At 39.6% G+C, this 13,284-nt stretch overlaps 1 protein-coding gene across 1 annotated transcript in view; it reads right to left on the reverse strand.

Annotated features, from left to right (window-relative positions):
* The window catches only part of LMBRD1 (LMBR1 domain containing 1), a 169,510-nt gene that overhangs the window by 85,892 nt on the left and 70,334 nt on the right, over positions 1-13,284 (reverse strand). Inside the window, exons 8-9 of the mRNA XM_006127231.5 lie at positions 12,651-12,776; positions 10,259-10,411 (exon numbers count right to left, since the gene is read on the reverse strand). Coding sequence (XP_006127293.1) covers positions 10,259-10,411; positions 12,651-12,776 — 279 coding nt within the window. The remainder of the gene's footprint in view (positions 1-10,258; positions 10,412-12,650; positions 12,777-13,284) is intronic.

Here is a 13,284-nt window from a genome sequence, read left to right on the forward strand (position 1 = left end):
AAGAATGCTTCACTATTTCCATCTCTTTCTTAGTTAATTACATCATGCTCCTTTCTCTAACAACTTATTCATCACATTATTTACTTCAATAGAGCCATACAAATGCCTGCCCCTTTGTTCAATTGATAGAAAACATCTCACCTTTATACTCATGAAATATGACCTGGTAAACTTATGGTCTTTGGAGAAGCCACCACTACATTCCCACTTCTGCATAAGGAAACAAAAAAATCTTATTTAGCTGTAATCCCCTTCAGGTACAGCTCTTGAAGCAGATACATCACTAGTGACAAATCAAATGGTCCCACATAAAGCCTACCTTCCCGCACTGAGTCACTGGCAGACAGAAATGTCAAGTAATTCCTGCCCCAGCCAGGCCCCTTGGAGACTAACAGCTGGGTTTCTGCACTCCCCTCTCAGCCCCTCAGTGAGCAGCTCTCTACGCTTAACCTACCCACTCCAAGTTTGTTGCTTACTTCAGATGTAGCAAAGTAGGGCTGACAGGCCTACTGTGGACTCATTTTCAAGATTTACATATCACATCACAGATACAAAGAAAGCAACAGTTGTAAAGGGTTTCTTACGCTAGAATTTGCCAACCACTTTACAAAAATACTAATGTTATCTGACCAAGGAAGATACATACTCGTTGAAACTTTTGTAAAACTCTGAAAAATAAAATTCATGCAGAAGTACTTAAGTCACATTATGAAAATAATGTAGCTTAATGTGAATTTTGTGATTTTAAAAGAATCTAGTTATCTGAAAAATTGCCCCTTAGCCTATACACCACTCCAATAGGAAAGGTCAGCTGTGTTGCTATTGATGCATTTATGGATACATTTTAAGACCAGTAGAAGATTCCCTTCAGAAGAGGAACTTTCAAATCCTTACTTCTATCTCCACTAGATTATATCCTGGAGCTCAGGTTTTGCATCAAGCTAGGGCAGAATGAAAGGTATATTGTTTTAATTCAGCTTTTTTGGGGGGGGGGGGGGCAGGTGGGGGAGGAGGAGGAGGAGGAGGAGATAAAATGTATTTTGGTTTTGTTTGGTATACTTTGTGCCTATAACTTGGCTTTTAACATTCTTAGAGACAACACTACTCATCTTATGCAAGCCATACTGAACTCTCCTAGGGTTGCCACCTTGACGTGGTTGAGATAAGTCTATGACTAAGTGATGCCATCGGGGAGTCTGTATACCTGGGCAGAGTCACCCCTGGCAGTAGTGTCAAAGGTGAAGTACCAGACAAAGTGCAGTCCAACACAACCCAATATAAAATCTGAACAAATGGATGAAGGAGGAGCACCTCTAAACAGCTTTGAAGGTGGATGAAGAACAGGGAAGCATCCTTGGACCTCCTTGCCACTGTATACAGGTGCCTCTTCTGCCAATGTATGTCTGCTAGTGTGCAATAGCCACCCCACATTAAACTACTCATGAGCAGACCTTCTCAGAAGGAAAAAACCCCACTTTATTTCTAACCCATGGAAGACCTGTGGAGCTAGGCAAATGGTGATGGGGACAAGTGCAGTGATCAACAGAAGTCCCTAGCCACAGATGCACAGGCAGGCAGTGACAGCAGGATGGTCATCATGTACCCCTGGAGTGGGATGGGGGGGAGGGTGGGGACATGTTCACCATCTGCAGTCATGAATGAACAGGCCTTTTCAGGCCCCTTTGTTCATATAGGGAAGGACTAGAAAAGATGCCCTAAGCATGAGTATGGTGGAATAGCCTAACTGGATAATCACATCCCTAGGGATCACTCCCAATGCAGTTGAAAAACAAAAATATTTCTTGCAACTTGAAATGTTTGCTCTATACCAGACAAAAATTGAAAAACCAAAATGCAGAACAGCAATTTTGCTAAAGAACTTTCCAAGGTACATCATCAACATCACTGCTCTCAGCAAGACAAGAAGTGCAAATGCCACTCGAGGCAAGAGGTCAGCAATTACACTTACTTGCAGGTTTTACTTTCCAGAAGACACAGGAAAATACATGGTGCTGGCTTTGGAATCAACCATGTGATAGCACTCCCCATTAGTATCAATGAGCAACTTAAGACCTTCTGCATCCAACTGGTCAGTAAGTCATTTGCCACCATCATGAACGCATATGCATCAATACCTGCCGCTGAACAGAAAAAACCTTTCTACATAGACCTTGATAAAATTCTGCTATCCATTCCAGAACAGATAAAATAATCATTTTAAGGGGCTTTAATGCAAGAGTTGGCAGAGATCCTAATGCATTTAAGATGTTCAATCTTCTGTCATGAGAGAAGTCAATGATTGGAGGACTAACCATCACTTAGTGCACTCAGTCCTATGTAAAACATACAAAGCATTCAAGTCACACAGATGGCCATACAACATCCAAAGACTTCCATCGGCAGTGCATCAAATGAAACTCCAAAGACTCCTCAACGAAAAACTGACTGTATGCATATTTTATTGCCTGTGTATAACTCCATGGTATGCCCACATCTTGAATACTGAATACAGATGGGATCGCCTTATATCATCGTCTATATCTATATGAAGAGAGACTAAAAAGATGGATTTTTTTTAACTTAGAAAAGAGGAGGGGGGGGAGTGGAAGAAAAGGGTGGGAGTGGGATAGGATAAAGGTCTATAAAATCAAGATGGGTATGGAGAAAGTGAATACGGAAAAATGTACTTGTTTCTATAACATAAGTAGGAGTCACCAAATGACATTAACAGAAAGAAGGTTTAAAAGAGACAAAAGGACATTTTTCTTCACTCAGCGCACAGTCAATCAGTAAAACTCCATGCTAGAGGATGTTGTAAAGACCAGCACTTTAAAAGGGTTAAAAAAAACTAGATAAATTCATGAAAATTAGGTCCATCAATACTTTAGCCAAAGTGGGCAGAAATAGCGTCCCTAGCCTCTGTCAGGTGCTGGAAATAGATGACAGAAAAGGGATCACTTCCATTACCCGTTCTGGTCATTCCCTCTGGAGCACCTGGCATTGGCCACTGTCAGAATACAGAATAGTGGACTAGCTGGACCTTTGGTCTGACCCAGTATGGCGTTCTTATGTCCTTGCAACCCATCATCATCAGGATGGGCATGACAGCACTAAGATCACAGCCCTTTTAGATCGATCTTTGTGATTGGCAAAATCATCCATCATCCAGTCATAAGCAGAGCTCTTTCCATCAGCTCAAAGCTGAAGTTCATAGGTAGACCAGAGAAATCAAAAACAAAAAGTGGGAGGACAAAGCAAAAGAAATCCAAGCATTCACTGAGAGACATTATATGCGTGGCTTTTGAGACAAAGACCTTATACACACGCCAACTCTGTGGCCTCATCGCTGATACCGAAAAATTGTAGTGCTCTCCTGAACGATAATGAGACCATCGAAGAGTTGAAAGGGACACTAAGGATGTTAAGAAGTGGTTAAATGGCTAATTGTGTAGTTGATACAATTTGTATTGACTACACGATTAGTTGATAAGGAAGCCCACGGTAGCTCTACAGTTTAAATGCAGTAAGAGCTGGGTGCACAGACAGCCCGACTTCTACTATGTTTAAACTGCAGAGTTGCAGCAGGGGTAGCTTCCAGACCTGGAACAAGCTGGTTCCAAGCAGCCCCAGGTCCCGTCAGGTCCCAAACGGCTGATCTTCTGCCTCCACCCCACCCATCCTGCAGAGACAGTGCTGGGAAGAAATCAGCTTTTAAGATTCAAATACAAAAGGAGCACTTAAAGACGATAAAGTCATTGGAGAGAAACTAAATTAATTCTTTGCTTCAGTCTTCATGGCTGAGGATGTTAGGGAGATTCCCATGCCTGACCCGTCCTTTGTCGGTGACAAATCTAGAGGACTTGTCACAGATTGAAGTGTCATTAGAGGATGTTTTGGAATTAATTGATAATCTTAACTGTAACAAGTCACCAGGACCAGACAGCAGTCACCCAAGAGTTCTGAAAACTCAAATGTGAAATTGCGGAACTATTAACTATGGTATGTAACCTATCCTTTAAATCAGCTCCTCTATGCAGTGACTGGAAGACAACTAATCTAACGCCAATATTTAAAGAGGGCTCTAGAGGCAATCCCGGCAGTTACAGACCGGTAAGTCTAACGTCAGTACCGGGCAAATGAGCTGAAACAATAGTAAAGAATAAAATTCAGACACATAGAACATAATTTGTTGGGCAAAAGTCAACATGGTTTCTGTAAAGAGAAATCATGTCTTACTAATCTATTAGAGTTCTCTGAAGGGGTCAACAAACATGTGGACAAGAGGGATCCAAGCGATATAGTGTACTTAGATTTCCAGAAAGCTTTTGACAAGATCCCTCACCAAAGGCTCTTATGTAAATTAAGTTATGGGATAAGAAGGAAGACCCTTTCATAGACTGAGAACTGGTTAAAATACAGGAAACAAAGGGTAGGAATTAATGGTAAATTTTGAGAATGGAGAGGGGTAACAAGTGGTGTTCCCCAAGTGTCAGTCCTAGGACCAATCCTATTCAACTTATTCATAAATGATCTGGAGAAAGGGATAGACAGTGAGGTGGCAAAGTTTGCAGACAACACTAAACTGCTCAAGGTAGTTAAGACCAAAGCAGACTGAAGAACTTCAAAAAGATCTCACCAAACTAAGTGACTGGGCAACAAAACGGTAAATGAAATTTTATGTGGATAAATGTAAAGTAACGCACATTGGAAAAAATAACCCCAGCTATACATATATGATGGGGGCTAATTTAGCTAAGCTAATCAGGAAAGATCTTGGCGTCATCGTGGGTAGTTCTCTAAAGACGTCCACGCAGTGTGCAGTGGTGGTCAAAAAAGCAAACAGAATATTAGGCATCATTAAAAATGGAATAGAAAATACAATGAGAACATCTTATTGCCCTTATATAAATACATTGTACGCCCACATCTTGAATACTGCGAACAGATGTGGTCTCCTCATCTCGAAAAAGATATACTGGTATTAGAAAAGGTTCAGAGAAAGGCAAGTAAAATGATAAGGGGTTTGGAACAGGTCCCATATGAAGAGAGATTGAAGACACTGGGACTTTTCAGCTTGGAAAAGAGAAGACTAAGGGAGGATAGGATAGAGGTCTATAAAATCATGAGTGGTATGGAGAAAGTGAATAAGGAAAAGTTATTTACTTGTTCCCATAATATAAGAACTAAGGGCCACCAAATGAAACTAATGGCAGCAGGTTTAACACAAATAAAAAGAAGAAGTTCTTCACACAGTGTATAGTCTATTTGTGGAACTCCTTGCCTGAGGATGTTGTGAAGGCTAGGACTATAACAGGGTTTAAAAGAGAACTAGATAAGTCCATGGAGGTTAAGTCCAGCAATGGCTATTAGCCAGTATGGGTAAGGAATGGTGTCCCTACCCTCTGTCAGAGGGTGGAGATGGATGGCAGGAGAGAGATCGCTTGATCATTACCTGTTTGATTCATTTCCTCTGGGACACCTGGCATTGGCCACTGTTGGCAGACAGGGTACTGGGCTGGATGGACCATATGGCTATTCTTATGTTCTTAAGAGGCACCAAGGGGGTGGGTGAAACAGTCAAGTAGTGACTCTACTACCTGGTAAGCCTAGGGTAGGGTTATTGGGTAGTCAGCTACTCAACTAGTTGCTTATATCCCTATAGGACACTACCAAAAGCTTCTAAATCAATGGCCCCCAACACGGTGCCCATGGGCACCATGGCGCAAGCCGGAGCATTTATGTGCGCCCGCCGAAACATCTGGAGACAGTGTGATGAAATTAATTTCTGTACCATCCATTGAGCACAGTTCAGAAATTGGGTTTAAATCCGGGCTGGGCAAGAGGCTGTCAGTGGGCTGGATCTGGTCTGTCTAGCACTTTAATCCAGTCCATGTCCACTCCTGCCTTCACCTCTAATGCATTTCCTCACCATCACCTGGAGCTGTGAGCCAGGAACCCTTTAAAGAGCAGCAATTAAAAGGGCTGCTGGCTTGCAGCTCCCAGGAAACGGATTAACAGTGGGGGCTGGAACTGTAAGCCCTTTAGTGTGAATTTCCAGCCTCCACCCCAGACAACACCCCATCCCAGGCTAGCCTCCAGCGTTGTCCAATCTGCTCCAGATTCTGCCTCTTCCATTATCCAGAACTCAGGGGGCAGGAACCCCAGGGCAAGCAAGACTCAGGGTAGGCTATCTCCCAACCCCACCCTTCCGCCCAGACCCTGCCCCTTCTGGGGTGGCCTTCAACCACTCTGAAATTTGTGAAGTGGTCCCCCTTAAATTATTGCCTACCCCAGGCATAAATTGTAAAATCTATTTTCTGTGGTATAAAATATTATTCGTTAATGGGGAAACATCCTGAAAATCCAAAATAAGATCACAGCCAGTCTAGGATATTATCTGACACTCTGGGGTTTCTTGAGAGATTTATCAAATATAGTCATTTCCTCCCAAAGGTCTTAAGAGCAAAACCAAAGTAAACGGTCCCTTCAGTTCAGGATGTGAACACAACAGTTCTGGAATGGAGGAAGACCGTGATTTACCATAAGAAAAAGGCAAACAGTCCAGTTTCCTTAGGGTAGGAGAAATCTGTTAACTTGTCTTTCTGCTGTATTGTAAACCTTCATTAGTATGATTGCAAAGCTCTTACGAGTTTCCTCTACTAAACAATCTAGTTTATGCTTGCTAAATCTACAGATATTTAAGTAACTAGATGCTGTTTTACAATGGTTTATCCAGATGGTGGTGGTCCTTCAGTGTCAAATGATCTTTCACAGGTTTTACTTTGTTAGTCCTTTCCTAATTCAGGAATCTGATCCTTGAGCCATGGACATTACAGGTGGTGTGGCAGTCAGGGTTGGACTCCACTTACTATATGACACCGGAAAAAGGTGTGTGTGTGTGTGTGTGGGGGGGGGGGTTATGAGTGTTTAGTCATGCCTATCTTGGGCTGTTGTCTGTCAGTGTCAGGGCCATATCTTATCTTGAGGATGTTTGTGAAGCATTTATTTTGGCATCCCTACCTTGAACTGTCGTTTCCCCTACTTTGCTGATGGTGTTGGAAAGAAAGTCACACTTAGTGAACTGGTGGAAGTCACTTAAGCATTTAGATCCAGAAGCTGATGAAGCGATAATTGTACTTTTAACAGCAGTAGTTGCCTCTGCTGGTATAGAAATAATATTTTCTTCCTTTTGACTAATCCATTCCAAATTGAAAAATCGTATGGGACCTGAAAAAGCAGCAAAGTTGCCCCCCCCCCCCTCCAGATTATAACAAACAGAAAAATAAAGGTGAAAATGAGTTAGCTGCTGAAGCCAATATTTTAGGTTTCTCCTGTTGAATGGTTTGCCCTTAGTTCTGAAGTTTATTATAGCTGGCATTATGGAGGTATGATTGCTGGATGCCTGTGTCAAAGCCAACTCCTCTTCAGAAGTTAATGTTTGACCCTCATACAGAGTACTGAGAATATCTGCACGAAAATGAGGTTTACCGGAGTGGTTGACAAAGGCTTCTCTTGTCAACCACAGTGCGTCTAGACTGCCCTGCTGTGCTGGATCAGCTGAGCGTCAGCACAGCGTGGCGGCCATTTTTATTTGAATGAAGTGGGGACTATTTAAATCCCTGCTTCTTTGCCTATGCCGAATAAACTATTTTATTGACACAGTACTATTTTGAAAGTGAAATAGGCAGATATTCCTTTTACTATTTCATCTATTTATTTTTATCACAACTGTATCAAGTATCATAAATAGTAAATAGAACAACAACTTTTTTTGGCTTAAACATGAGAATTCAAGAAGAGTCGATAGGGAAGACAAGCAATCCTTAAGAAATATGAAATAAAGCTTACCAACCTAAAGATCCTGTAGACACATCACTTTCAAAATCTTCAACACAGCTTCCTCCTGAGAAGGACTACTTATCATAATGTTGTTTATTTGGACAACCAGGCCTTGTATTTCTTTGCTGCACTGTTTGCATTTGGCACGCATGCCAATCTTACCCATGGGTAGAGGAACTTCATTAAAATATTCCTGAACTGGGTCTCTTATGACCTGCTGCCATTAGATAAGATGGGTCCCTAATCCATGAATTATTGGAACTCATTTACAAAAATATTCCTGATCATTACATTAATATATTGCCCCATAGTAGACTTAGAATGTATAATCCGTATTCCATGATGAGATAGTTTTAATTAAGATACATTATAGCTCAAAATATCTTTAGATATCCTTTTTAAGGATAAAAAACTTTAATAAAAAATCTGATTTATATAAAAAATCATTTTTAAAATCACTAACTTATCCACACTCAAATACAAATCAAATATTTAGTACAGAATAGTTCTTTTCACTGAGTAACATCTATTAAACTGGAAACAAATACTATTTTGGAGCCTCCATCTTTAAGTAATCCAGACAAACAAAGGAATCCACTCATGTTTAAATTATTTTCCCTAGACGATACCTTCATAATATCAAATTATACCTAAACTTTATAGAAAACGCATAGAAGAAAGAAAAAGCGAAGTAGAATGGTTTGAGTCTGTCCCATCTATCAAAAAGGCTTCCACAATAAAATCAGTACATATCTTTAGTTTGCTAAGAGATACAACAAATGGACATCAGCAGAGTTCACTCTTATTTTTGACACTGTGACCTCTTAGTTTTCTATGACTTTTAATAGCTCTAGTTTGATACAAGCTCAATTGAGGATTTTGTATTAGAGATAAATGGGTGTGCTCATTATGATTACTCCTGTGTTAAAATTACAAATTCTGCAAAAATAATGTTAAAATTCTGCATATTTGTCAAAATACAATTATTTTGGTATTTTATTTCAAAATACCTACCAACAAGTACGTCTGAAAAAAATTTTCTCCAGGAGTACAGATTAAAGAAAACTTCGATGACTATCTAGTTCCCATTTCTCTGTTATGCTTTTGTCTGATGCCTTAGTCTGGGTATATGACATGAAAGCTTGACACATTAGGAGGGAAAAACACTGCCTTTCTAGTCTTAATTTATTTTAGTTTTTTGCCATACCCCTGAAATATCTGGGCTCCATGAGACACCCCCCAGTCCTCTGCAATTCCCTTTTGGGTTAGGATCCCCAATTTAAGGAACACTGTTCTCCCCTATAAAATCTGTCCAGAATAGTAAAAGCTCACAATAGGAAACCAGATTTCACAGTCTGGGATGCATTTTGTATGGCCGTACGTTTGATAGGGCTCTAGATACATGGAATTCACATATGGGGCTAGTAAGGGACTTTGTTGTAACGTCTGTTTTTCTGATGTCTTCAGGCCTAGGGGGGGAAGAGATAATTAGAAGGAAAGACGACAAATGGAATCCACACATCCAGCAAGAAAACTGACAAAAGACTGAAACATGGAGGCACTGACTCAGTTCTTTCCTTCCTTGCTTCTTGGCATCATGAGCCATAATATCTTGTTGCGAGGACACTGTTCTCTTTGCAGCTGATGTCTGAAACTCTTAATTTAGGAGGTTTCTAATATGCTAGGGATTCCATATGTACCTGGTCTTTATGCTTGAATAAAAACACTGATGACGATTTCTTCATGTTAATCAACATAAGAGTCTAAAGATTAAATATCAGTAATTTGAGATACACATTACTGGTAATTAATTAACATAGTGCACATATTTATGTATTTACAACCCTTATTATAGGCAGAAATGTTTATATACTAAACAAAGAGTTGACCTTGAAGTTGATAATATACATATCCAAATCAGACCTTATACCCATAACTAGTTCATAATACTACTTAAGTAATCCAATACTGACTTTGTAATCACTCCTAACTGTTAACAGTGTCTTATTTTCACATTAGCCAATATAATACCTACATATAAGGCTCACAAAACTAAGTACAACTACTAGTTTCTATATCAGAATACCCTTAGAGATAATGAAGGCATGCTTATCCAATTAGTGATGTAAGCTATTTTTAGTTAGATATATACACGATATCTTTCAAGAAAGCAATTTACTGATTAAAAGTAACAGGCTATCGCTTCATACAAACTGATATGTACTAACAGCCACATAAGAGGCTTCAAGTCATTTTATCATGTTTTCAGAAGACATTTGGAAAAAAAGGGGAAAAAATATCTAATGTTACCAGACTTATTTCATAGAATAGTCTTACATCAGGGCAGTAAAATGGCAAAGAAAATGCCAGAAATTCTACAGTGAAGAAGGTATAAAATGAAAGATGTTTTGCTTTTTACTTTTAGAGGGCGCATGGCTCCGCAGAACTTTGTCCAGCAGCTTTTCTCAATAAATTCTAGATGTCTCTCTCTCCTTCGAAGTGTCCTTAGCCTCTCTTCAAGTTGATGTAAGGTCCGTCTGTCCTTTGTTGGTAAAGGCCGACCATCTTTACACTGATAATCAAAAATTGAAGTGTGAAAACAATGAAAACGGTTGGTGAACATATGTCTGAAAGAATAATAAAATTTAGCATTTGAATAACAAGTCCTGGCAGCTTAATGAAGTCAGAATTGTGTACCATACTGAAATCTAGTTTTTAAAAGAGTAATTTCAATCTAGCCCATTTCTATTCTTAATACTTTCCATCTCTCCATTTTTTATTCTAGTCAATATAAAGTCAGTTATATTTCACACCTTTACAGATACATTCTAGAGCAGCACAGGCACAAAATTCAGAATTATCTAATATTCTGGAAAATATTTCATTCCTTTCATCTTCAAAAAAAACAAACAGGTTTATTCTACCTATTTGAGTATATGTAACACACTGAAGGAGCTAACTAAGCTAAATATACAGTTTTTTTTTTTTTTTTTTTTTACTTGAGACTACACAGTAATGAGTTGCATGCATACCTTAAGGAATATGCTACAAAAAAAATATTCGGTAACATATGATTCAACCAGAAGGCTCATTTTAACATCAGATAGCCAGTGTCTTACTACAATTATAGCTTAAGGCAAAACTTAAATGAATATGCCACTATAAACATACATTTTAATTTTTGTATGAAAAGTATTTTTCCATTTACAGATTTTTAAAATAATGGAAACCTTAAAGATGATTTGCAACATCTCTTATAATTTTCTTCACAATTCATAATTTTCTGCTAAGAAATTTAAACCAAGTGTCTTTAAAAGGAAATTTAGTGCTCTTAAAAAGGAGATCTCAACCTATTAGGTTATGTGTAAGAGATAGTATTCAGAACTGCTCCACCAACATACCTCAGCTCTGACCTAGAAAGATCACTTGTAGGGGAAACGACAGTTCAACTTTATGTCCACTGAATCATGTATTTTATTTTATTTTTGAGATTACATCACTGACACTGTTTTGGCAAAGTCTACACGACAAGATTTGGTCTTACCAAAAAAAGTAAAATAAAAATCAAGTCTGTGCATAAGACCATGCACCACATACCTGTTTGCTGCTACAAGTGTTAATTTTCAGCATTCTCATTGGATATCATTATCTACACGGTTTCATGTAAAATATAATGGGGAGGAACCAAAATTTTTAATTAAGCAAAACTAGAGGCAAAATCCCAGCCATCAATAAATATCAAGGAATATGGATTCACAGTAAACTACACTATAACAAAATAGTGCCTCTTTTAGAGGCACAGTGGTGGAGAGGGTTACAGAGTTCTATTTTCCTACAAAAAGTTTTATAGCACTCCATCCAGAAAACACAATTGATAATTAGTATATACAGGCAGTCCCCGGGTTATGTACAAGATAGGGACTGTAGGTTTGTTCTTAAGTTGAATCTGTATGTAAGTCGGAACTGGCGTCCAGATTCAGCCGCTGCTGAAACTGACCAGCAGTGGCTGAATCAGAACGCCTGGGGCAGAGCAGCTGGTAGCTGCCGGGTTGGTCCAGTAGCGCCCAGAGCGGCGCTACGGGACCAACTGGCAGCGCCCCAGCTGCTGTACCACAGGCGTCCGGAGCAAAGCCGCAGAGCACGGGGGCAGCAGGACAGCCCAGACGCGCCGTGGCTGTCCTGCTGCCCTCGGGCTCCGCGGCTTTGCTCTGCTTTGCTCCCCCTCTCCCTGGTCTGCAGACCAGGGAGAGGGGGAGCAAAGCGACGGAACACGCGGGCAGCGGACAGCCCAGACGCGTCTGGGCTGTCCGCTGCCCGCGTGCTCCGCCGCTTTGCTTCCTCTCCCTGGTCTGCTGGAGACCAGGGAGACTGCCCCGTTCGTAACTGCGGATCTGACATAAGTCAGATCCGCGTAACTCGGGGACTGCCTGTATTTAGTTTATACTTCATTTGTTCTATAATATTTATTTTGTTCTTTGATCAACACAATTTGACTTATTTTTTTAGCAACTTTCAAGGTCATTTTTGTTAGGTTACTTCCTGTGAAGAGAGGCCTCCATTAGCGCAAAAGTTTAACAGTCCATTGTCTGCTATAGTACAGGGTGTTTGACCCAACAAAATCCAAAAAAATGGAAGGACTAAGAGGAATAGGAAATTGGGAGAATCTAACTTTGTAAGTATGGAGAATATTTACTTCTGTCCCCGTTATTGTACAAATGAGCAACAATCCAAACATTAAACCAAAAAAGTGCAGAGCAACAGGAATACCATAAACAGAAGGAGTTTTAAATGTTAGGTAACAAACACCAAACCTTTGATTTAATCCTTAGTATATGTTGTTCTACTTCTTCAATATCTTCAGTGTTCTCCAAACGTTCATAAACAGGACTTCGAGTTCCTTTTATCAAGTTTAGAGGCAAAGCAGACATACCATAAGCCTAAAACAAACACACAAAATAAATTTAAAACATTTGCTATAAATGTTCTCTCAGCTGTTCTGCATGTCACATTCATAAAACTCCAGGTCCTCCTTTTCCTCACCATTCATTTATTATTTTCAGTGGAATTCAATATGTTAAAGATTAAAGCAACATAGAAAACAGTCCTTCCAACAGGATGTAGAAGACAGCTTATATTGTTCTGGTCTCCCTATTAATCAGAGGAAGCAGCAGAACCACTTTAAAAATTAACACTACATATTTATATCAGTACTATCCACTTAACTGAGAATTCACTATGATCTCAAGCGGTTATCCTGTTTCCTGTCAAAAATTACATTTTCCAAATCCTATTACCAAAATATGGTATCACCAGAACAGGAATTCCCTTTCTACCCCAAAAGGATATGGGGTTTAACTAACGTTCATTGAAATATTAAGATAAAATAGCATTATAAAAGTGCAAAAACAAACCAAAATAAAACAAGGAACAGTCCCTTTTGGTAGT

Source organism: Pelodiscus sinensis, chromosome 3, assembly GCF_052426305.1.
Source record: "Pelodiscus sinensis isolate ZL-2025 chromosome 3, ASM5242630v1, whole genome shotgun sequence".
In the NCBI taxonomy this organism is placed as follows: Eukaryota; Metazoa; Chordata; order Testudines; family Trionychidae; genus Pelodiscus; species Pelodiscus sinensis.